Source organism: Eufriesea mexicana, unplaced genomic scaffold, assembly GCF_001483705.2.
Source record: "Eufriesea mexicana isolate 0111107269 unplaced genomic scaffold, ASM148370v2 scaffold6846, whole genome shotgun sequence".
Taxonomy (NCBI): domain Eukaryota; kingdom Metazoa; phylum Arthropoda; class Insecta; order Hymenoptera; family Apidae; genus Eufriesea; species Eufriesea mexicana.
The window spans coordinates 134,338-158,366 of NW_016914693.1; the positions used below are offsets into that span (position 1 = coordinate 134,338).

Below are 24,029 nucleotides of genomic sequence, written 5' to 3' on the forward strand. Positions count from 1 at the left end.
ACGAAAAGGAATATTAAACGAGAGCAAACAAATTAAAAAAATAGAAATAAAAATAAAAATAAGGGAGAAAAATGGAGAAAAATGGAGAAAAAAAGGGAGCCGTGGGCTGCGGAAGGAGCGGGGGACGGGGAAACGAAAAAAATAATAACAAAAAAAAAAAGAAAGAAAGAAAGAAAAAAAAAGAAACAAAAACAGGAAAATAGAACCGCGTACGGCAAATAAAACGATAAATTCGTCGGGGCGCGTTTCACCGGGAGACGAAACGATTTACATTGGCCCCACTGCCGAAATCTCCTTCCGTGGACCAGGTCGTCGGTGATTTTCGACTACCTATCGACAGCCCTAAGGGCGTCCGGCCGCTCACGGAATCGCGTCGTCATCGCCGATGGACCGTAATAGTACCTGTTGTTAATAAAAACACGAGGTCAAACGTGCCGTAACATCATCAGCTAGGGAGGGAACGGGGGAATGGGGGTTCCGAGCGAAGTGTGATTTCACTGGAGTGTACTCTGTCATGCGCCAGGTGCCGGAGGATCCTCGTGTCCATGGGGTGGAAGAGGCGAGGGCGGGTGCTGATTGCAACGCTAGGAACTTCTAACGGGTGTTACCGAGGTTCACGGTGGATCGCGAGAAGTCAAGTGGGGCTTTCGTCAGGGCCACCACTTGTAGCTAGAGTAGATATCGGAGGTGTGCAAGCCGGTTATTTTCGAGGCCCGTTCACCCCAAGCGTGGTATTAAAGCTCGCTTCGCAGCCTCACCCCGTTTACGGTTTCGACCCTTTCGCCCGTGAGTCCGACCCCCGACTGGTGGCCCACACCGGCGCCCCGAATCCAGAGACGGAGCCTGCCATCCGGGGACTTAAGAAGAAATATGAACGGAGATATTTTACCAACGCGTCGGGACCGTGAAAAAGCGGAGCAAAGCCCCGACCCCTCTCCCCCCTGCTCGGATCCTGCTACGCACGGTTTAACGAGAACGCGCGAATGTAATATTTAAAGGGAACCGCGATACGTAAACACGAGCGCGTACAATCGATGCCTGGGATAAATAATTCCCGACAACGGAGTTGGTCGGCGAAGGTCGACGGTGGAGCCACGAGGGCAGAAACTATCGCGGAAGTTTCGATAATCGCCGGACTCTGACCTTAGAACTCCGGTACTTGCTCCTCTGCCTCTGCTCTGTTCTTTCGTTACTCCGGTTCGGTACCCGTTCGCGTCGATGTGGCGAAACCTTTGCCACCTGTTCGCTCCGTCGTCGGTTCTTCTAACAATCGCGCGACCGATTACGCCTTCGGACGCAGGAATATCGCAAGTTTTTGCGCGCGAGATAACACGCACGAGGGGGTGGAAATCTAGCGGAGAAGAAGTCTGGGGAGAGAGGGTGACTGGTCGAGATTGCGTGCGTTTACAAAGCAAATGGCTTGAAAATAACCGAGCGGTGTGCCCCGTGGGCTCCGCGGGGAGAAGGCTTTGGATGGACGTACGAGGGTGGCCGAGGGAAAAAGACAGGGAAAATCGAGAGAGGGACGGAGACACGTTGTACGACAGAGGGGGTTTGAAACCACCCACCGGTGGCAGAGAATCGAGAAGAGGCCCGTAAGGAGAGAGAGAAACTAGCAGCTAGAGCGAGATCGAAGCTCGGAGGGGTGAGGAAGGGGTGGTATAATCGATGCGGACATGTGCAGTTCCCTCGGGGGTAGCAACCCCTAACTCGCCAAACCTATTTATACAACAATACCCGGTACAACCCCCCATAAACCACCCTCACGCTGGACCGCCGTGGCTGCTGTTGCTGTTGCTGTTGCTGCACACTCCACCGCCCTTCACCGTCATCCTTCTCCCCGCCTGCTGCCTTCGGTTTATAATCAACCCCTCTTTTTCTCTCTCTCTCTCTCTCTCTCTCTCTCTCTCCTTCTCTTTCGCGCCGTCTACCGTGCTACCCTCCTAGACGCACGAACGGTTTATCTTGGGCCCCACGCCACGAGGACTGGTATTTTAAATAGCGAATACTTATCTCGCTGCCGGGACAGGGTGGAAGTGGTACCGATAAGCTGGTCGAGAGAGGGTAGATACGAGCACGCGACCACGTCGGGCAACGCGAGACGAAGAACGCGTGACGACACGAGCTGCTCCTCCTCCTCCTCCTCCTCCTTTTCCTCCTCCTCTTCTACTCTCGGTGTCGATTCCGACACGCACAAAAGACGCTCCACGATCGCGATTATAATTTATCTCGTTAATACTGCGTCTCGTAAGATCTCGGATGCCTGCGTTCCTCCTATCCACGGTCGAAGTTCGAAAATTCCTCGCGTGCTTGAAATTCAGCCGACTCCGTGGTCTGAGCCGCGGCACGGACCCCCTGTCCCCGCGAGATATGCTCGGCGAATAAAGTACGCGTATCTTACACGCGAAATAAAGCGATCCACGTACGCTGCGCAGTTATTTACATACGTCGCCGGGTGTCTGGGTAATAGGAATGCCATAAGAACTTCCGTTCGGGGCAGACACGCTCGTACGAGCGCGTGCGTGTGTGCACGTGATTCAGCAGATCTACGGATCACCGGCGGACAATCCGGAGCAATTAGCATAAGTATATTTATGCAGATCGCCTGGTCTTAAGCGCGAAGGGAGAACGCGGAGTTGGGAAACGGTGAAACGGGCATCTTTTTTCCGACGCACGAAATTCGTACGGCCAAGATCGAGCAGCCGCTAATGCCCCAGAAAAAACAGCTATCGCTGTTACACGTCGCGCCCGTAAGACTGGACCAGCTGAGGCACGAGTAATCCGGATTTCGGATTAGCCTAAGCCCAGCCTGAACACCAGGAGGTCGTTCTGGACGCTTCTGCCGTGTCTGTCCGGTTGAAGCGAGACGAAAATAAGTCGGTCTACGCGCCACGAAAAGACACGTTTCATCCGCGCCTCGTTCTCCATCGGTGACAACGGCCGGTAGACGTTTCCATTGTGCGTCCGCTCGTCGTCCCGATATTCCTCCACGAATTTATACGCTTCCAAGAACAGTCGGTTCGCGGAAGAATCGAACCGGGCGTGCACGACAATGGGTAGACGTCCAAAGGGTTTCTCGAACGGAGACAAATAGTCCAGGATGGTACGACCCTCGTCGATGACTCGTAACGAAGACCAACTCGTCGTCGTCGTCGTCGTCGTCGTCGTGGCTGTCGTCATTCTCGTAATTCTCGTCAATCTCGTGGTCGTCGTCGCGACGCGTGCCATTGTTTCGCGCGAAACGGTGCAAATCGACGACGCGAAAGCGTTACGAGGCAAGGCGCGAGGTATAATCGATGGTGATTTCCCATCCGAGGAAATCACGGCGATCAAACGGCAATAGCAAGGGTTAATTGGTAGCTTTGCCACGTTAATTCGAGCCGGTGACGAGCGCTAGGGGTGGAACGTGCGCGGTAAGCCGGCCACCATTTGTAAGGCCTCCTTGCGTAACGACAGAAGAAGGACGAAGGGTTTGCACGACAGGGGCTTGTTTTCCGACACGTGCTCGGGCACGTGAGTGTTCCAAATGCTTTCGACTGTGACACGATCCCCTGTCCGGGACGTTGCTACAGAACGCATCTCGCCTTCCTCTTGCCCCCGGATAAATCCCACCCCCTTTTTCTCCGGTTTCGAACGAATCGTGGCAAATACGCGATTAACGAGCACATCGGAATGCAATCGCGAGTCGATTCGACGGAGGACACGAGGGTTCGTCGGATGGGAATTCCTGCGTGGATAGAACGCTCCTTGCGCGGGCCAGAGGGTAACAAAAATGATACGACGTAGGGTGTGTACCGACCCGCTGGGACGGTTTGTCTCTGCAACACTCCCGCGAGACCCCCGTGGTAGTTCCTGGGGCGCGGAGGCGGGCTCGCATCTGTCGAATCTCCCGATGGATCTTCTACGAGAGATCCGTCAGGACACGTATTACACGCTACGCTGACGCCCTTCGCCCTGCGAATCACTGTTACAATGTACACACGCTGTACTCCGGTCGGTACTCTATCCGGTTAAATTCCGTGATAAACTCCCGCGAGGACGCGGCTCCCTGGCTCGTCGGGGGATGAAAAGATTTAGAGGACGTTTCGCGGAAAAACCCTCACACACCCCTGTTGCCTCCGCAAGCCCTTTACGTCTTCCTATCCCACTCTCTCTCTCTTTCTTTCTCTCTCTCTCTCTCTGTCAAAGTGCTCGGAGAGTCGTAGATCCGCCGTCGCGTTCGTTAAATTTCGTCGCGCAATTCGTTCCAGATAGATAAAAATGGCGGCGCCAAAGGTAGAAAGGTACTCGCGTATGGAGGGAACAGGTGAAACCCGCTTGGCGCCGGGCGAGGAATAAAGGGGAGGAGGACAAGTGGTTACCAGCAGACCGGCGTGTCCCAGAAACTCGCTGAGAAGACAAACGGCAGCTGCAATATTAAAAAGGGTGGCCGTGGTCGCGTTCGCCGCGCCACGTTTTCGCGCCACTGAAAAATACACGGCTACCTGGGGACACGACGGTAAACTGTGACAGCGGACCGGTGGCTGTACATACGTACTTAAGGGAGACACACTTGTAGGAACGGTCGCGGGGGGTCGATAGAGCGTGTGTACACACGCTTGTACGGCAAGCACACGGAGATGTAGCGGCAGCATCGTTTCTGTCCCCAGCGGGACTGTCAGGGATACGGGAACGACGGCGCTGCAGCCCCGAGGAGCCTCGCAACCCCCGGAGGGCAGAAACACATCAAAATCGAATTCACCAGATGTCCAGGAAAACGAATCTCCCTCACCCTCTCCTCGTGGAGAACGACGTTGCACCCGTTAACGACGTTAGGCCACGCGAGCACCCCGAGTCGCAGATGCGTTTGCCCACCACGATTCAACCGGGGCGGCGGGGTGAAAGATTCCGGGGTAAAGGCTCCAGTATCGATAGTCTCAGGTGCTTGTCCCACTGGGAACGGAAGAAACCGAGATTTCGTTGGGGTTGCAAACGCTTTCGGAATAAGCGTTTTGATATCGTTGGCTTTTGAAGCACCGACTGGTTTTTGGGGAAGAGCAACGCAGTAGGGTAGGGGATGGTACAGCGATACGATTGTCATGCAACTACGGACTTAACGGTTAGGTTAATTTTAATTTACTTCTAATTTCTTTCTAATTTATCCTTAACGTATTTACTTACTATTGCGACGGTCTGCTGCGATGTTCCACGGGGTAGAGGGTTTCCTTGTACGAGTTTCGAGCAGTCGTTTGGAAAGATTTAAAGACGATGAGAGGCAAGAAATGCACACAACTGTACGTATACGGAAATACGAGGTGGTTTATTATAATAATATTTATAATCATTATGCATCGCGGCGGCGTGTCTCTTTCTCTCGTATGACGTTGTAATGCATGTTACAATTACAGACACGGTCCAGTGACAGTACTCGACCAGCTAATGCTTCGCGTGATTCTCGCAGAAAGACAGATTTATTTACATCGATCGCCGCCTTAACAATTACAGGTTACACATTCCTATTTATATTTATACTTTATTGATAAATAGTACAGCGGTTTTAAGTGTAGAATTACGCATGTGTACCGTGTGTGGTGTCGTTTTGCACGCGCCGTGTTACCTGTTGTATTTCATGTCCGTGTATCTTACGTGTGCGTGTCTTACGTATTTAGACGTGTACGTACGTGTCATCGTATGTTTCTCGGGTGTAGAACAGCAGATATCTACAGGATGTTTCTTAAAAGTAACGTCGAAAAGTAATCAACAGGGAGGGTATAATATTACACGATAGGACATTCGAAATTTTATACACAATAATATTAATAATAATATTTAATGATTCATAATAATAATAAAAATAATAATAAAATAGTAACGTCGGAGTCGACCGACGACCATAATAATAATAATAATAATAATAATAATAATAATAATAAATAATGTTAATAATGACAATGATAACCGTGAAAGAAACGAAGCTAAACGATCGATCGTCTTATCATATGCGTATCTTACAGAAACGTAACGTACAAGATGCAAAGTCGACCTGGCTCGACGAAATCGACTCTCGCCACAATCTGTTCGCGGGCAAAAGTCTCTGGAGCCGGAACAAAGTCGTACGGTCTCTCCATCAGGTGCGCGCGACCGGTCGATTTTTCTTCGAAACTCGATCGATTTTCGCTCCGCTGATGGAAAGCAACAAAACACGAAAAAATGAACGTTAATTAAAACTCGTACTACCAGGCCAGCCCTTCGCTCTGCATCTGGTGCGGCTCCAGGAACCCACCCCCGCCGCCGCCGCCACCTGGACCGCCACCATTCCCACCGGCACTGGGATTACCCTGTGCTCCACCTGAGAAATATCAAACCCATCGAATCGGTTCTTTTCGATGCTTCGATCTATCCCGTGAAACGTGGGACCCGATGAAAAAAATCAAACGAAACCGACCGCTTCACTCTCCTACAACGCTCCACGGGGTGTCGGAAATTCGCGCGCGCGTCAACTCGCGTGAAAAGTTCGCGGGAAGAGGGCCGCGATGCATCCGGCGCGATGTATCCGACACCCCGTACACCGTTGCATCGAAATCGCGTTACGCTACATCGCAATATACTAGTACTAGTGACTGCGTTTTTGTACATCAACGAAAGAAGAAGTGACTTCCGGTAGGAAGCGGAAGAAAAATGAATATTCTCTACTGGCACGTAAGCGTAGCCTTTCAAAAGAATCTTGTCGTACCTGAAGGTGCTAGGAACTCTCCAGGACTACCGCCAGGAGGTGCAGGGGGCCCCTGTCCAGGAGGGCCCGTGAGAAATTCCGGAGGGCCGCCTCCCGCACCCGGAGGTGGATATTCCCCTGTCACCGCCACTGCGGCCGCCATACCCGCTAAACTCGCCGGGTCCAAACCTGTCAGAAACAGATTACGTGTACTATTCAGAGAGGATCGTATCCGGCCTGCTATCTCCGAACCCGGCTGTCATAATTATCGCGACCTACCTACCCGCTACGATGTTTATTATAGCCGCGATGGAACTCGAGACAAGGTTCCGTTTTCGATTCTGGCAACGCGAATAATACCAACGGATCGTACGAAGTAACGTGCGATATATCGACGCGTTACGTGCACGTGGACCGTTCGAGTAGCGATCGTTTCCAAACCCTTCCAGCCCCTACGTCGCTGTCATTGATCGATCGCGTTGACGTTGCTCGCGAAAACATTGCCGAGCAAAGAGAGAACGGTATCCTTTTCTTTCTCCTCTTTCTCTCTCTATCTCTCTCTCTCTCTCGTCTCCTTTTTCTTTCTCTCGTTTCTCCCGCACGGAACCGTTAGTCTTTCGGACGAGGTCGCGAAACGGACAAGAGTTGACAGCGTTTAGCGAAGAAATGGAATTGCAAGACTCACCAGGATTGCCTGGTCCACTGAAGGGCGGTCCATGTGGATGAGGGGGCGGATGAGCACCAAAGAATTCATGGTGAAATGCCACGGGCCCGCCGTAACCGAATTCGAACTTCTCCGCGCCGAAATATGGAAAACCGGGCGGCGGTCCGTCCTCGCCGCCCAAAGCACCGGGATTCAGGTTCAGGGGGAAGCCCCTCATTTTTCTGGAGCCGCCGAAGAACGGGCTCCTGCCCATCGACGTCAGTTGCTTTAACCTACGCTCCTTGCTCCTCTTATTTTGAAACCAGACCTGCGAACACCGACACGGACCACTGTTTTTCATTCGATTTACCGATCTTGGTAAAAGGGAATCGCTTTTCGATTCGTTTGCGCGTCGTCGTATATACAGAAAGTAGGAACGTATTGCTATTACGAGGTAAAATGCAGGGAAAAAGGGGGTAACGCGAACGAAAGTTACGTATCCTTAAGCGTGCTAGAAGCATGTAATTTTATAAACCTGTATCACTCTCATGGGCAAGCCAGTCTCTTTCGCTAATTGTTCCCTGATGTGCCTGGTGGGTTTCGGAGTGGACGAAAAGGCCGACTTGAGAATCTCCAACTGTTTCGCCTTTATGGTCGTTCTTGGGCCTCGCCTCTTCGACCCGGCACCGCCGTCTCCGCTACCACCACCGGCACCACCGTCTGGACTTTTGTTCTCCGTTTGGCTATCCCTCGTTTCGGGATCTCCATCCAGGGAACCTTCGACCAATGCAAACAAACCAGTTTAATAATCGATCCCGCAGCAGGACAAACGCTCGTTTCTCACGATCAGGCGAGTGGTGGCTCTTTGCCGCTCTGTCCTAATTTCCTTCATCGTTCATTTCTCCCCGAATTTCGAAATATCGCTTCTTCTCCACCTCCCCTGCACCCGAGAAACTTTATCGGTCGGATCCCGTATTGCAAAGATCGAATAAACGACGCTTCCTTGACAAACTGCACGCGCGGACACGCGTGCATGATACGCGTATCTCGGAATCTTGATCGGCTGGATCGAGGTAACAACAATCGCAGCCAATCCCCCGGAAGCGATGCGAAACCCCCATCGGATTATCGTGGCTGCTCTACGCTCGAAAGCTACGCTCTATGGGGTGCGCGTATGCGTGCACACACGCGCCACCGTGCACCGTGCACACACGTAACACACGAACGCAGTTTTCGAGCCGAACTCTTCGCGATAATCTATATATACCCGGGGAGGTCTTAACCACGGGACAAAGAAAATGTTTGGACAGTGTCACACCGCACTACAGGGGCCACCCTTCGCGAAGACACCCCTCTTTTCCTCTTCCCGAGGCATAGTGGATGCTTGTACCCTACGAGGTATACAGGGCGCTTCGAGAGAGGTAAAAGCGAGGGGTCATTGTTGCGCTCGCGATAAAAGAGCAGAAGCGAATAATAGACCGAGCAGACCTGACGCGCTTAGTAATTCGTACTGACGCTCCAGGTCAAGCCACCGAATTTCCTCCCTCGTTCGAGGGTTCCTGACGCGAGGGCAAGATTGGCCACGATTAAGTCGTTAGTCCTACAGTTAGGTCCAACAGTCGATCAAGTCCCTTCGAAATCGAGTTCGTCGCGGGACCAACCACGATTCCCTGTCTCTCTTTCGCTCTCTCTAGCTCGCCCCCTTCGGTGGGCAAACGATCGGTTAATCGCGCGAAAATAGTTTCGAGTTGTAGAAACGTGTCTGATTCGTAACGCGATAAGTCGAATGATGTTAAAGAGCAGGTGGAAAAAAATGCGCGAAAGTGTAGCAAGCCTACCTTGATCCTCGGAGTCTTCCTGCTTGCAAGGATCGCTTCCAAGGGGAAGATCGCCAGTGTGACCAACCGTCTGGTCACCGGGACCACCTGGACCCAGATTATGAGGCCCCAAATGAGAGCCACCGACACCACTGTGATGATGGTGAGCACTACCGTCCTCGTCCTCGTCTTCCGACGATCCTGAACCCATCAACGAGTCTCCTCCTGTCGACAGGTTGGACGATTCTGCTCGTGAACGATCCGAATCGTGCGTTTTAATCACATCACTCGTCGAATCATTGACTTCGAAAAGAGCACCAGTCACTTTTCTGTTCAATGATTTGTGTTCGTTATAGATTACTACGAGGTTCGAGTATATCTATGCGTTAAAATGGAGACGAAACCACTGCATTTCGGAAGAAAAACTGAAATTCCTCTGGAAATCAGTGATTCGATCGTTGGTCTTAAATGATCTTAAATTACTATAGACACATGCTTTGAGTATACACTCGGGCGTGCAATTTTTATTTCTCATTTTTGGGGTACCAGGTCTAAGAACGACCTGCTCGGGTACTCGACGACTAATCGATCGGAATCCTTGAGGAAACGACTCGCGATAGTCAGCGAAGACGCGGAGAGACCATGATCGCTGTCGCGCACAATCGCGGGGCCATAAAATTTCGTTGTAAAATAATTGCGTCGATCAACGTCAGGTTTAGACGTACAAAGCAGCGAATATCCGCTATAGTAAATAGAACATAATTTATCAGCAGGACGAGTAAATTTGTCGATGTTCCGTACGAAATTAGCAATTAAACGTGATTACGATTATTCACTTCTGGACGTACACGACGATGATTTTTCGAAATTTCGCAATTTTCGCGCGTTTCCCATCGTAATTTCGCGCATTCAGCGACAAAAGACGCTAAAAGTTATCAATAAACGTTGCTGATTAATCGACGCTCGTCGCGTAATTGCTGCGCTTTTCACATGCGCCGCAGACGATCACCGTGAATTCGACAACTGACAAATGGCCGCGCGGTGATAGAGATTAATGTCGGAAACGCATGGAACATCCAGACGTCACGATGTTTGATCATCGAAACGGGTAATCGTTGTCCCTCTTTTGTGCTCGGATACTTTTCGCGGGTAGACCGTTGCTTCTCTCGACGTCCTACGGAAATCGACCTTCGACGTACACGATACCAACCAGCGTATTCCGTACGGCGGAATAGCGTGTCTCGAGTATCGGCGAGTTTTCCGGCCTGTCCGCGTACGCGGCCAAGGCGGCCCTGAAAGACGATCGCGAGCGCGGAGGCGCGGAATGGAACGATTAGAACGGTCGGACGCCTCGCGGAATTCGCATGCCGAGGAAGAAAAAGGCAGCGTGCTCCCGTGCCGAAAGAAAAGGAAAAACGAAACGAGTTGTCGGACATTTTGCGGTTTCGACGTCGGCATCGGAGCGACAAAAGGTTTGCCCCTGCCTAACGACCTTTCGGTTTTCGTTTCACGGCTTACACACCGGTGGGATCCTCGTGAAACCGAGCTCTTGCTGTCTCTCTCTCTCTCTCTCTTTCGTTCGTGCACGCACACACGCGTAGAGATAGCCTCTCTTGCTCTCGCTCGCACGTTTGCCCTTTTTTTCACGTGCTCCTTTTCTCTGTTTCTCTTTCGGCTGGTGGCTGACGGTCGGTTACATGCACGCTGTTTTCACAGCTTGCCGTTCCGACCGGGGTAAAACCCCCGTGAAAAACCTACCCCCGGCCTCTCTTTTTTAGAACAAGCCTGACTTCGTGAAATCTCGGGCGTTGGACGCGTTGAACTGTGCTCCCTCCCCGACTCCTCTAGCCGTCAAGCCTCTGGACCCCTTTTTGCCTTCGAAAAAATGAAGAATCTCCATCGTTCTCTAATCGTGCTTTTTATTCCCTTTCTTTTCTTCCCTTTTCGCGAACGTCGCGCAACGATACCAACGCGGGTACGATATACCATCTGCGACCAGGTTCGCTGCGACTCTCTCTCTCTCTCTCTCTCTCTCTGTATATACCGAAAGACGACTCGCGGATCGAACTGTAATTTATTCCCAGTTCAACCAGCCTCTGAGAAGCGGTTGTCCCTGAAGATAACCATCCCCCTGACGATTAAAACGATAGCAATTACGAAGCGGTCGCGAGAGAGGCTGTGCAACAGCGAGATTCGGTCGTGAACGCGAGCACGTGCCTGCGCATCGGCTCCGCTCGGCTCGGCTCCATGCGAAAATTACGATCGTTTTAAATCGCGCAAAGTTGCCCGCTCGCGGAATAAACCGACGGTGCTCGCGATCGATAGGAGAACGGTCTAGTACGGTTCGGCTGCGAATCGGATCCCGAACGAACGAAACAAAGCGGGGCACGGAGGATCGGTCTCTGTCGTCTCGCGACGGTGTTTCTCTTCGCGGTGGATAACGAGGGACAATGACACTTGTAACTCACCATGATGACCGTGCACGTGATGCGTGTCCGGCAGCGGCTTGCCCGACAGGTAGTCCTGCTTGCAGACGAACTTGTTGTCGTCCAGGACATAGAGCTCCTCTCCGGTGCTCATCTGCTTCCGACACACCAGGCAGGTGAAGCAATTCAGGTGGAAAACCTTGTCCCTCGCCTTCCTCACGAGATCCTGAGGGCTTATCCCTTGGAGGCAACCGCTGCATTTCGTGCCGTATCGCCTGGAACAGAACGGCGCGAGAAACCACGTGAATAACGACAAACAACAAACGGCCAGGGAAGTTTTTAGGTCTGTCCGCGGGCAGGCCGCGCTGAAAGACCGGATAACGAGCGCACGCGTCGCCTCGCTCCTTCGAACACGCCTCGTGATTAATCGTTCCTAGCGGTTTTTAGCCGTTTTTAGCCGTTTTTAGCGGTTTTTCCGTTCCCGCGAGTTTCGCGCCTTCTTCTATTCCTGCTTCTCCAGTTTCTTCGCTTCCTCTCTTATTTTTCCCCCAACGCGGGGCGCTCCGCTCGACATCGCGTAACCGGTAGGTAGTCGGTCACCCGGTCCCGCGTTCATCGTCCTACGTGAAATACCCTTTCCTCCGATTATACGACGTAATAATTCGCTCGACTTTGGCTAACACCGCGTTCTCTCTTCCCTTTCTTTCTCTTTTTCCTTCCCGTTTTTCTCTCCTCCCGCACGCTCCATCTCTATCTCTATCTCTCGCGCGCGCGTGTAAACTCTCCGGACCTTTTTACCCCACGTCGTCGGTCACGGCGAACACGTGGACAGTGGTGGACAGAAATCGGACGGAGGAACGAAAAGGAAAGTCAATGTTGTACGACGACGACGTTTATTGGACTCGAAACTTACAAGTCCTGTCATTAAGCCGCTCCATTCGCAAACGTCGATAAAAGAAATATGGCGCTTTTAAAGAGATGGGACTTTAACGTCCCGATAGGGCATAAAAAGTTAAAACCCTTCGGTGCTGTAAAAGCGCGTCGCGGTTACCAGCCAGCGCCTGTTCGATTTTCCTTTCTTTTTCCCTTCTTTTTACCCCCTTTAATCCCGTCGCGTTCTACTTGTTAATTTCGCATTAGCCTTTCTTCCTCTCTTCCCTCGCGCCCCTCATCCTCTCCCATATTTTTTCACCGCTCGCGAACGCGGACGCGGACGTTTCTTCGTCGCGAGCCCCCGCGATTTTCCCCCGATCGGTATACGATACACGGTCCGGTCGTCGGGATCGATCGATCGAGGCAAAAAGGGAAGAAAGCGAAACGCGCGAGTGGGACAAAACAGCGGACGATTCGACGATTCGCTGGGAAAAGGAAGGCGAGCTCTGCTTCTGCAAACACGCGTCCGATCCAGACACGCTCGCAGCATGGCCGCAACGCGGTTCACGCGCGAGTTAATAAATCTAACCGAAACGATTCGTCCGTCCGATCCTCCCGCGACTGTGTTATTACGGAAGCATCGGAGCCGCGTGCTTCCCAGCTAGTAATTCCGATCTTTTTAATTACAGGAATCACGCGATTAATTATAGCAATTACCGTGGTCCCTTAGGGCTGCCGCCTTTCGAAAGTAAATACATCTCAATCGATGCCTACCGCCGGTAGGTACTCTCGCTCGCGCGCGCGTTCCACTTCCGACCGAGCGGCAGCTTCCAAACGCGTGCATTCAAATTCCCGTGGCCGCAGCCTCTGCCAGCCGAGCCGCGATTTTCCCGTCGCTCGTGCATATAATATCGGCTGACCCGATTCGCCACCCCCCCGCGACTCCTATTATTTTATCGCTATCGCGTTTCCCGACCGGAACCACCGCGTCCAACGGTGACCCGCGACCTACATCCTCGCAGCAGCCCGACGGTCGTCGATTCTTATTTCGCGCTCGCCGTCCGGATCGCCAACCTTCTCTTCCAACTGGACGACGAGTAAAAAGACGAAAGAGAAGAAACGCGTGGAGCAAACGGGACCACGAGTCTTTTCGTTCGTCTTTAACGGTTTCCGCTCGACCTACAGACTCGCGCGTTAATCCGCTCGCGATACGCGTCGGTTTTCCACGCGTTTCAACGACGTTCCGGTTCCTCGAGATGTAAAGCAGCTGAGAAATAAAGGAAGAAAGAGAAAGAGAGAAAGGGGGTTCCCTTTTGTCGATCGACGCGATGGTCTATAGCTATTATACCGAGTACTTACGCGGAATATCCTATAATCAACCGGCACACTTTTTCAAACTATTCATCAACCTGTCCAAATTAGCAGTCCTACGCGCGCAGTTCCTAACAATCTTCTCACGGAAGCAGAAGCCGGAGATATTTCTTGACCAACGGTCATTACGCTGCCAGAGCTTCCCTTTCTCTCTCTGGTGCACGCTTCGCATCCTCGTCCCGCCACCCCGTCCTCCCCTTCGCCCTCGCTATCCTCCTCTAACACTCCCGTCTCTCCTCGTGCACAATCCCTCTAGTCTAATTACAGGAATTATTTAATTAATTATAGCAATTAGCCGATCCCGTGTCAACTTCCCCGAATGCATACGTCACCGAATCACCGGCTCCTTCTCTACTACTCCTCTCTCCCGCTGCCCCTTTCCTCGCGCTCCTCCGAGCCCGTACCCCTTCGCCCGGTGGACGCGCGTCTGCCCCGACCATTTTCTCGTTTTTGAGCGCGCGCGCGAGGGGCAGCAGCCCGGTCAGGTCCTTTCTTCCTCGTGGAAGAAAAAGAAACGGAGGCCGGCCGTAAAAATCATTAATAGAAAGGCTTACGTGGTGCTTTCGTGGGCCGTTCGTGTGTGAGAAAGCGGTTCGACGGGGGCGACCGAGCCGCAGGATGGAACGGGAGGACGGCAGAAGAAGAGGGGTGTGGACTTCGGGCTCCCTTAAAGAGGAGAGCGTAAAGAGCGAGGAATTCTGGCGTGTAGCAAGAAATATAGGACAGCGGGCTTGGATAAAAAAAAGGGGGTGGGTCCGGGCCACGATTTGCCACGGAGCCCGGAGTTTATGTATGTGGTGCGTGTGCTGGTTCCACACGGTCCCGTAGCACGACCCTGATGCGCCGCACGGTCCCTTCGGGTATACGCTAGATCTCCTCGTCGTCGTTCCTACGCTCTCCTCTCTCGTAACCGTCTCTCTCGTAACCTCGTCTCGCGTCTCCTTCCCCTCCGTTTCCCGTTTCCAATCCAACCGGGCCGATCGAATACTTTTCTCCCGCGACCGATCGGACCACCCTACACCACCCTGCACCGTCTTGTACTACCCCGTGTGTCGCGTCCGTAAGGGAAGTTCCGTGTCACCGTCCGATGCAACGTTCGTCGTTTCACGGTGAATCGTGGCATCTCGCGCATGCGCCACGACGTCTCGGTTCGACGCCGATAAAGGAAATAAACAGCCGCGAGATTAGCGGAGAAGGCGGCAGTCTAATTAAGCGAATCCAATTAGCGGCGCGAGCGAACGGACCGTCGTTTCCGCTATTGGACCAGACGAGCTATTTTCTATTCGGTTATTTTTCGGCTCGCGTTCCCTTTTTTCGTTTTCTCGAGAGACGCCGGGCGCAAAGACGCAGCGACGGCGGCACCCTTGCACCGGGATCGGCGAGCCAGCCGAATGGCCACCACTCGATTTTCACTTTATCGCGTTGGATCACGCGCGAGGAAAGATCGTAACGCGAACGACGCGGCCCGGTAATCGGGACGAGTTTCGAGCTGGCGCCGATTAATTCGTGAAATATCGTCGATTACCGTCCGAAGAGGGTGAAGGCATGCTTGAGAAACGATTCATAACAGTTATGCTAATGCCCCGGCGTTGGCCATGCGACACCGTGAAACGCCGTTTACATAAAGTCCCACCGGCCGTTCCTTTCCGTCTTCGTCCTCGTTCTTCATCGAACTTTCGCGGTATTGGTCCGGCTTCGTGCCACTTTCTCCGGTGCCACGTTTCGCGGGCAAATACTGCGCGTAACGAGATGACAAACGGTCGTTAAACGAACCCGCGCGATCCGGACACTCGCGACTTGCGTAACTTCGGGTAGCTTTTCCGTCGCGAGGACCGCGCTAATTGATAAAAACGAGGAGAAAAAAGGCGGCAGGAGACCGGAGGAGAGAAAGAAATTCGTCTACGTGTAACCTACGCGTGCGCGCGTGTGTGAGTGTATGGCAGAACTGGGCCCTGTCTCGAGAATATGACGCAAGAGTCCGGTGGTTGGCAAAAACGTTCCCCGTATGAATACGCATCGCGATATATACTATTGCCGAACCTTCCTGGAAGGGAAACAACTCCGTTCCTCTCTCTCTCTCCCTCTCGCTCCCTGTCTCTCTGTCTCCTTCTCCGTCTCTCACCCTGGCTCCCTCTCTCTTCCCCTGTTTCTCTTTCTGTTCTCGACCGCGCCGGCCCCGTCACGCCCAACAAACTTCTCCTACGGTTCGTAGCGGGCGTCACGCCGCATTTATAATGTTTCCACGTTCGAGTTTCGACGGGTCTACTCCCGAGGAGGCCAGCACCGCGGGTGGAAAGCAAGGACAATGGAGACCACTCGTCGGCGCCCTTTCGAACCGGCCCGAGAAAAGCCGCGCCGATCTATGATTGGTTTCGATCGTTTCGCTTTGATTTCCGAGCCGGAGTCCATCGTCTAGTTTCTGTCCGTTTTCCCCCGCGGGCCGGAACTTTGCTCGCGCCAACTCGAAAGAGGCCAGCGCCGTGGATTCGGCTTCGGCTCCCGAGATACCACGCTGTTCATCGATGCCAACTTTCCATCCGTCTATCGCTAGGTATCCCCGGGTTTAGGGTTCCCCCGTTCCAGATCCGAGTTCCCTCCGACGTGGACTCGATCGTAAGCGATGCTAGAGAGTCGGTCGCGTTATTAACATTCTTCGTTTATTATTCCTCGGCCCGTTTGACCGCGCCAACGATCGGTTGCGACACCCGCCATGATTTATTTCGTAGTAAAAAACAAAGTGCTACACGCCGGCGCCACGAATGCCGCGGTAGGTTGTGTCGTACACCTGAATTCGTCGAATATTCCCCGCCACGAGATTGTCGCGAATTAAGAAAACGAAGCTCGGCCCAGCGAAATCCGGTCCCTCGCTAGCTTCTGCCGGGGACTATTAGCAGGGCGCTAGCCTCGAACTCTCCGGTGACACTCCGCCACATCCCCCTAACCTCGAGTTAATGTTTTCATCGGGCGTATTTCGACGACGGCGTGGACCATATTTTAAGGTAATAATTTCTCGGTGGGTACACACCGGGCCATCGACCGCAAGCTACGGCAGTCGAGGCGGCGCTGAAACGGGGACATCGGTCCTTTTGATCCTGGACCCTTTCGGGCCCCCATGGGCCATTATCGACCTTTAAGGACCTTGCTGCGACTCGTAGAGCCGGTTACCATAACCGCGCGTACCGTTCCTTCGGCCGATACCTTAGACCTCCCGGAGGTGTTACAGTATTCCCAACAGCGATTCGCTGAAAGTAGCAGGGGGACGCATGGACAGTTCGATTCGAGAAACGACATCGATAGATTCGTCGCGTCGTCGTGGGAATCCATCCGGGCCTACTACTTTTCTCTCCTTTCCTCTCCTCTCCTCTCCTCTTCTCTTCTCTTCTTTTCTTTTCCTTCCTTCCCCTTCCCCCCCCCGATTCGTTTGTCTCGTCCGACGTCGATTAAAATTCCGAATATCGACGAATTTATCTCGCCCATCGAATTTCTGCGAGAGAACGAGATTCAGAGGCGAAAGCAACGACTGGAAAACACGCGAGATCGACGATCGACGGCTTCGGATCTACCACCGAGTGTAGCGGTAGCAAAGAGGATAACGCTAATTAACGGGATGCCGGAGCGAGAGTTATTTTTGACCCGAAAAGCTTTTCTACGCCGTTCGAGCGTAACCTACCGTTCGTCTTACGTCTAATGAATTTTTCATCGGGATGAAATGCAAAGTGGCTCGTAAAGTATACAACACGTTCGTTATACACTCGTTCGTATAAGTATCAAAGGGCCCCCCTTTGAACGCCTCCCCACTTTCCGCGTGTACTCGGCCCTTGGTTACAAAGGGGATCGTTCATCGCTTCCAGAAGTCACGAAAGAGAAACGTCTCTCCAGACAACGCAGCGGGAAGGTAGACGATTTTATTTCGCTGTAAACAAGAACAGTCATCCTCGCTACCAGTTGTTCGCGCTGTCGCCTTCCATGAAAATTCAGCCTTAAGCTGTCTCTGAGCTTTACTAGATCTTTCTTCTATTTTCTTCTCGTCTAAATTGTGCTCTTTTCTCACCTAAACGCCAGATATGACCAGAGTCAAACCGGAGATCAGTCATCTTCGCTACCAGTTGGTTGCGATGTCGCCTTCCATGGAAAATCATCCTTAAGCTGTCTCGGGGCTATACTAGATCTTTCTTCTTTTTTCTTTTCGTCTAAATTACGCTCTTTTTTCATCTATACACCAGATATGACCAGAGTCGAACCGAAGAACAGTCATCCTCGTTACCAGTTGGTCGTGTTGTCGCCTTCTATGAAAATTCAGCCTTAAGCTGTCTCTAGTTTTTATTCGATCTTTCTTCTATTTTCTTCCCGTCTAAATTACGCTCTTTTCTCATCTAAACATCAGATATGGCCACAGTCGAAACGAAGAACAGTAATCCTCGCTACCAGTTGTTCATGACGTCGCCTTCCATGGAAATTCAGCCTTAAGCTGTCTCTGGGCTTTATTCGATCTTTCTTTTTTCTTTTCGTCTAAATTGCGCTCTTTTCTCACCTATACGCCAGATATGACCAGAGTCGAACCGAATTATGTACCGAAGCTTCTTCTCGTTTCTTCTCGTTACCGTTTCAACGTGATCATCGTTCTCGGGGTCCAACCTCTCACGTATCGCTACTCTTCTTTAAACTCCCCAATTCGTTCCGTCTCTCACGGAGTTTTTACAATTTTCAGTTTTTTACCCGATCCCGCGACTGCTCCGCGTTCTCCGGTTCGTTACGTATTGGTTAACGGGTACAATGTCGATCGCGATCGTGATCGCGAGAAGAAAGGCAGCGGGGAACGAAAACCGCGAGAAAAAATGGCCGACGCTTGGGCGCTGGATCAGCGTAAAAGTTTCAGCATCCTTGATCCGCGGTTCCAATTAATTCAAGTGACTCGCTGCTACTTCGCGCGAGTTCTTCCCCGACTCGTGAGCCGCGATAAAAATCGCGGACCCCGACAGATCCACCGACCGATCTTGGCGCTCTCGGATCGGTTCCTCGCGCCAACGTCGAGCTTCTCGGTGTGATGCAGCTTCCAAGGAGGAGGAACTTCCGCGAGAGCGCTGATAATCGAACGCATCGGAACACCGGTCACGCGCTCCTTTTTCTCCGTTATTTATCCAACGCGACCGGATCCGTCCGACCTGGGACCACCGATTCCACTGCGCTATAAATATTCGATCCCTTCGAAGTTCGTAAATCAACGCTCGCAGCTACGTTCAGAGACGTGACTGACGGTCTTCCTGTAAAGATCCTCTTCCTTTTTTCGTCTCAACGTCGCGACTCGAGAGGAACAAACAGGAACCGATTTTTCCTCCATGAGCTTCCGCGGTTCTGCGCCATTTTGGGATGAAATTTCCAAGAATTTTCGAAAATACGCATGTGATTCGTAAGATTTTCTGTTAACACTGTGAGTGGTTGATTATTACTTTATTTCTTACGCGATTTACGTCAAAAGCTCGGAAATTGGTAGCCGTGATCGAACGTCGTTGACGTTACTCGTGCGTTCGCGTTGGAACAAAAAGGAACCGATTTTTCTAGATAGATTTCCGCAGTTCTGCGCCATTTTGGGATAAAGTTCGCAAGAATCTTCGAAAATACGGATGTAATTCGCAAGATCCTTTATTAACGCAGTGACTGCTTGATTATTACTTTATTTCTCGCGCGATTTAGGCCGAAAACTCGGAAATCGGTATCCATTATCGACCATCGTTGACGTTATTCGTGCGTTCGCGTTCGAAAAGACGGTGAGAAACAGGAATCGCGGTGTTCGTCGAATAGACAGCAAGAAATCGGCTCCCAGGAGAAGATACATGCTCGATAGGTACAGCAATAACATAACTGACAGTTTTCCTGTAAAGATCCTGTTCCTCCTTTCGTCTCAATATCGCGGCTCAAGAGGAACAAACAGGAACCGATTTTTCTAGACGAGTTTCCGCGGTTTCGCGCCATTTGGGGATAAAATTCGCAAGATCTTTTATCAACGCTGTGTCTAGTTGATTATTACTTTATTTCTCGCGCGATTTAGGCCCAAAACTCGGAAATCGGTATCCATTATCGACCATCGTTGACGTTATTCATGCGTTCGCGTTCGGAAAGACGGCAGGAAACAAGAATCGAGGTGTTCGTCGAATAGACAGCAAGAAATCGGTTCCCAGGAGAAGATACATGCTCGATAGGTGCAGCAATAACATAACTGACAGTTTTCCTATAAAGATCCTGTTCCTTCTTTCGTCTCAATATCGCGACTCGAAGGGAACACATAGGAACCGATTTTTCTAGATAAACTTCCAACGTTCCATGCAATTTTGGGATAAAATTCGCAAGATCCTTTGTCAACGCTGCGACTGGTTGATTATTGCTTTATTATACTTCATTTTTACACCGAAAGCTTGGAAATCGGCAGCCGCGATCGAACGTCGTTGACGTTACTCGTATGTTCGCGCTGGAAACAGGAATCGTAGTGTTCGTCGAACGGATAACAAGAAATCGGCTCTCAGGCGAAGATATATGCTCGATAGTATCAGCAACGTTCTGAGACGCGATTGACGGTCTTTCTCTAAAAATCCTGTTCCTTCTTTCGTCTCAATATCGCGGCTCAAGAGGAACAAACAGGAACCGATTTTTCTAGATGAGTTTCCGCGGTTCCGCGCCATTTTGGGATAAAATTCGCAAGATCTTTTATCAACGCTGTGTCTAGTTGATTATTACTTTATTTCTCGCGCGATTTAGGCCGAAAACTCGGAAATCGGTATCCATTATCGACCATCGTTGACGTTATTCGTGCGTTCGCGTTCGAAAAGACGGCAGGAAACAAGAATCGAGGTGTTCGTCGAATAGACAGCAAGAAATCGGCTTCTAGGCAAAGATATATGCTCGATAGGAACACGGTGGACCGCGCAACGAATCGTGATAGCGGCGTGTTTCGTTGGCGGAAAGGTTCCCGATCGAGCGGGAGATTTTTGCTCGGAAGCTCGATCGAGCGAAATAACGTAGCTGTCCGGGAAAATGTCAAGGCCTCCTTTCCATTCGTCGCGAAATGCTTTTTCTCTCGACTCTACACCGCCGCGCCGTTAACGTCTAATCGTAAAAAGCGGGGAAAAAATCGGACGACAAATGTCGCGGCGATTGTCTGCTAATGCATCGATCGTAAATCTCTCGATTTCGCTAGCTGCGTCGACGAGCTGGTACCAGTTGTGACACGGCTGTTTATTTAATTATGCAAACGAGAAATAGTTCGTCGCGATACCGGTACACGCTTCTGCTCGAAGAAAACGGAAAGCTCCGTCACTTTCCTAACAGATTTTCGATCGCGTTTCCATCGATGAAACGAGATCGCGAATTCTTATTCTCATCACGGAATTCTCTCTTACAACGAGAAATTCGAGTTTCATCTAATCAACTCGCGGCTATTTTTGACTCGATTGACAGATTTTTGGAGGCACGTTCCAAATTCCAAATTTCAAAATGACGCACAGTGATGAGGGATACTTAATGGATTAACATATTGCGTATGTTGCATAGAAAACTCTAAGACCACGTCAGGGACCACGTGTTTTGACAAGACAGTGCGTTGACACCTAAGCGTTGACTCTGTAACAGATGGCGCGCGGAACACGAGAAAACTCAAGAGCGGTACGCAATGCGTTAACTCTTTGGGGCACGCTGGGATTAAAAGTGTCCCACCTTTTTGATGCACCGTGATGCATGATGGGACATTTTTAATCCCACCACGAAATATTGCAATAGCTGCACGCGCATAAGTTTATATTTCGTCTTATTTAAGTAAAGCAGTTGGTAATACCTTCGACAAATATCATAAATATATTCGCTCGAATGTTGATAATATTCAACGTGCTAGTACAGGTTCATCAGTTGTTACAAGTGTAAAGTTTATCGCGACAATCTTTTTCCTGGTTTTATGCGAAAAATCGTAAAAGTAAGTTCTATACCAATTTTGTTTCATTTAAAACGCAATAAAGTTTCTACGCAACGTGGGTATATTTTATGTTCCGAAATCCTGTGCCGCAGAGAGATAAAATTCCAAATTTCAATATGATGCACAGCGATGACGGATACCGATTCGACTAAGTACGCCATAGAAATGTTTAAGACATGCGTCAGGGACCGCGCGCTTTGACAAGACAGTTGATATCTGAGGTCCGCAACAGATGGCGCGCGAAACGCAGGAAAACTCGCGGTACGCAATGCGTTGGGAAATAAATAAACGAAAGAATAAGGAATAAGTACGATTTTCACGGAAGAAGGCAAAGCACTCCCGATAGCTGGATACGCGCTAATACGAAAATATCCCGATGGAAACAATTAGAGAATGCATTATTCACGCGTCCCGATTATCCAATAAGGCATCCAGCAGACGATATTGGAGGTTAGGTTGAACGCTCGAAACGCCACGGTCCCCCGATTGTTCGAAGCGCGCGTAAATGCGAGTTGGCCGCATCGGACACGGGTAAACTACGAATGTTAAGTACCTGAAGAAATCCTCTCTGCAGAACAGCTTCGCTTCCCTGGAGAAACACTTGTCCTGCAACGTGGTTCTGCAATCGAAGCAGCGGACACACTCGACGTGCCATGCTCGGTCCAAAACATTCAGCAGGTACTGATCCATAATTGGTTTCTCGCATCCTGCACATGACAGGAGCATCGCCAGACCACGTCTCCCTGCTTCGAAAAGAAAGAGAGCATCTGTGAATGCAGAGGATTTAACGTAGGATTTGCGTTCACGAACAGCGGATTTTTAATAATTCGCTCGCGCACGGTCTATCGTCGCACGCGTGGGTTCATTTTCTCGCGAATTTATGTCGTCGACAGAACGGCAAGGGGTTGGAAAATATTCGTACCGACGAAAACGTCGGGCAGAGAAGTTGATGGAACGCGCGCGGCCGCGACTCGACGAGGCGTTTTAATTTCGCACACGTTCGAACGCGCGCGTCATCGTGCGAAAAACGAAACGCGGAAAACGAGCAAATTTCTGCGACACCCTGTTTCGAACCTATATACATCGCACATGAAGGTATTTCGGATCGCCCTAGTTTCACTGTCGCGAAACGCCGCTAAGCGAGGAAACGGAGAATTTCAAAAGTCAAACACGTTCCTCCTCTAACGCTAAAAAGGTGAATTTTCAACCGGAAAGTCTGTTACGATCGGAGGAATCCGCGAAGATGGTCGCAGAATGCGAAACACACGCGATATCGGCAGAATTATTCTCGATCTACCGATTAAATCGCGCGTGTGTTTCGAATAACCCTATTATCACTGTTGCCCAGCGCCGCGAAGCGAGAAAACGGAGAAGTTCGAAACTCAAACGCGTTCTTCCTCTCACGAAGAAAAATTCGTGCGAATTTTCGATCGGAAACGCAGTTATGATCGGCGGAACCCGCGAAGATGACTATGAAATGCGAAAAGCACGCAGTATCGGGAAAAATATTCTCCATCTAACGATTAGGTCGCGCGTATGTTTCGAATAACCCTAGTATCACTGTTGCCCAGCGCCGCGAAGCGAGAAAACGGAGAACTTCGAAACTCAAACGCGTTCTTCCTCTCACGAAGAAAAATTCGTGCGAATTTTCGATCGGAAACGCAGTTATGATCGGAGGAACCCGCGAAGATGACTATGAAATGCGAAAAGCACGCAGTATCGGGAAAAATATTCTCCATCTAACGATTAGGTCGCGCGTATGTTTCGAATAACCCTAGTATCACTGTTGCCCAGCGCCGCGAAGCGAGAAAACGGAGAACTTCGAAACTCAAACGCGTTCTTCCTCTCACGAGGAAAAATTCGTGCGAATTTTCGATCGGAAACGCAGTTATGATCGGAGGAACCCGCGAAGATGACTATGAAATGCGAAAAGCACGCAGTATCGGGAAAAATATTCTCCATCTAACGATTAGGTCGCGCGTATGTTTCGAATAACCCTAGTATCACTGTTGCCCAGCGCCGCGAAGCGAGAAAACGGAGAACTTCGAAACTCAAACGCGTTCTTCCTCTCACGAAGAAAAATTCGTGCGAATTTTCGATCGGAAACGCAGTTATGATCGGAGGAACCCGCGAAGATGACTATGAAATGCGAAAAGCACGCAGTATCGGGAAAAATATTCTCCATCTAACGATTAGGTCGCGCGTATGTTTCGAATAACCCTAGTATCACTGTTGCCCAGCGCCGCGAAGC

At 50.9% G+C, this 24,029-nt stretch overlaps 1 protein-coding gene across 1 annotated transcript; it reads right to left on the minus strand.

Moving 5' to 3' along the window:
* Nucleotides 1-6,212: 6,212 nt before the first annotated feature.
* On the minus strand, nt 6,213-22,504 carry Lim1 (LIM homeobox 1). The gene is made up of 7 exons (XM_017907029.1): nt 22,332-22,504; nt 11,620-11,852; nt 9,173-9,397; nt 7,870-8,111; nt 7,383-7,662; nt 6,713-6,898; nt 6,213-6,328 (listed from the first exon to the last, which is right to left on the minus strand). The coding sequence occupies exons 1-7, from the start codon at nt 22,502-22,504 to the stop codon at nt 6,213-6,215; spliced, it is 1,455 nt and encodes a 484-aa protein (XP_017762518.1).
* Nucleotides 22,505-24,029: the final 1,525 nt, after the last annotated feature.

Bases quoted from the DNA above. Each gene is read 5' to 3' on its own strand.
- Lim1 (XM_017907029.1), bottom strand. From the start codon at position 22,504: ATGCTCCTGTCATGTGCAGGATGCGAGAAACCAATTATGGATCAGTAC. The intron at 11,853-22,331 runs GTACTTAACATT...GTTCTGTTCCAG, and splicing joins TGCAGAGAGGATTTCTTCAG to GCGATACGGCACGAAATGCA. The intron at 7,663-7,869 runs GTTTATAAAATT...CGGTGTTCGCAG, and splicing joins TGCCCATGAGAGTGATACAG to GTCTGGTTTCAAAATAAGAG.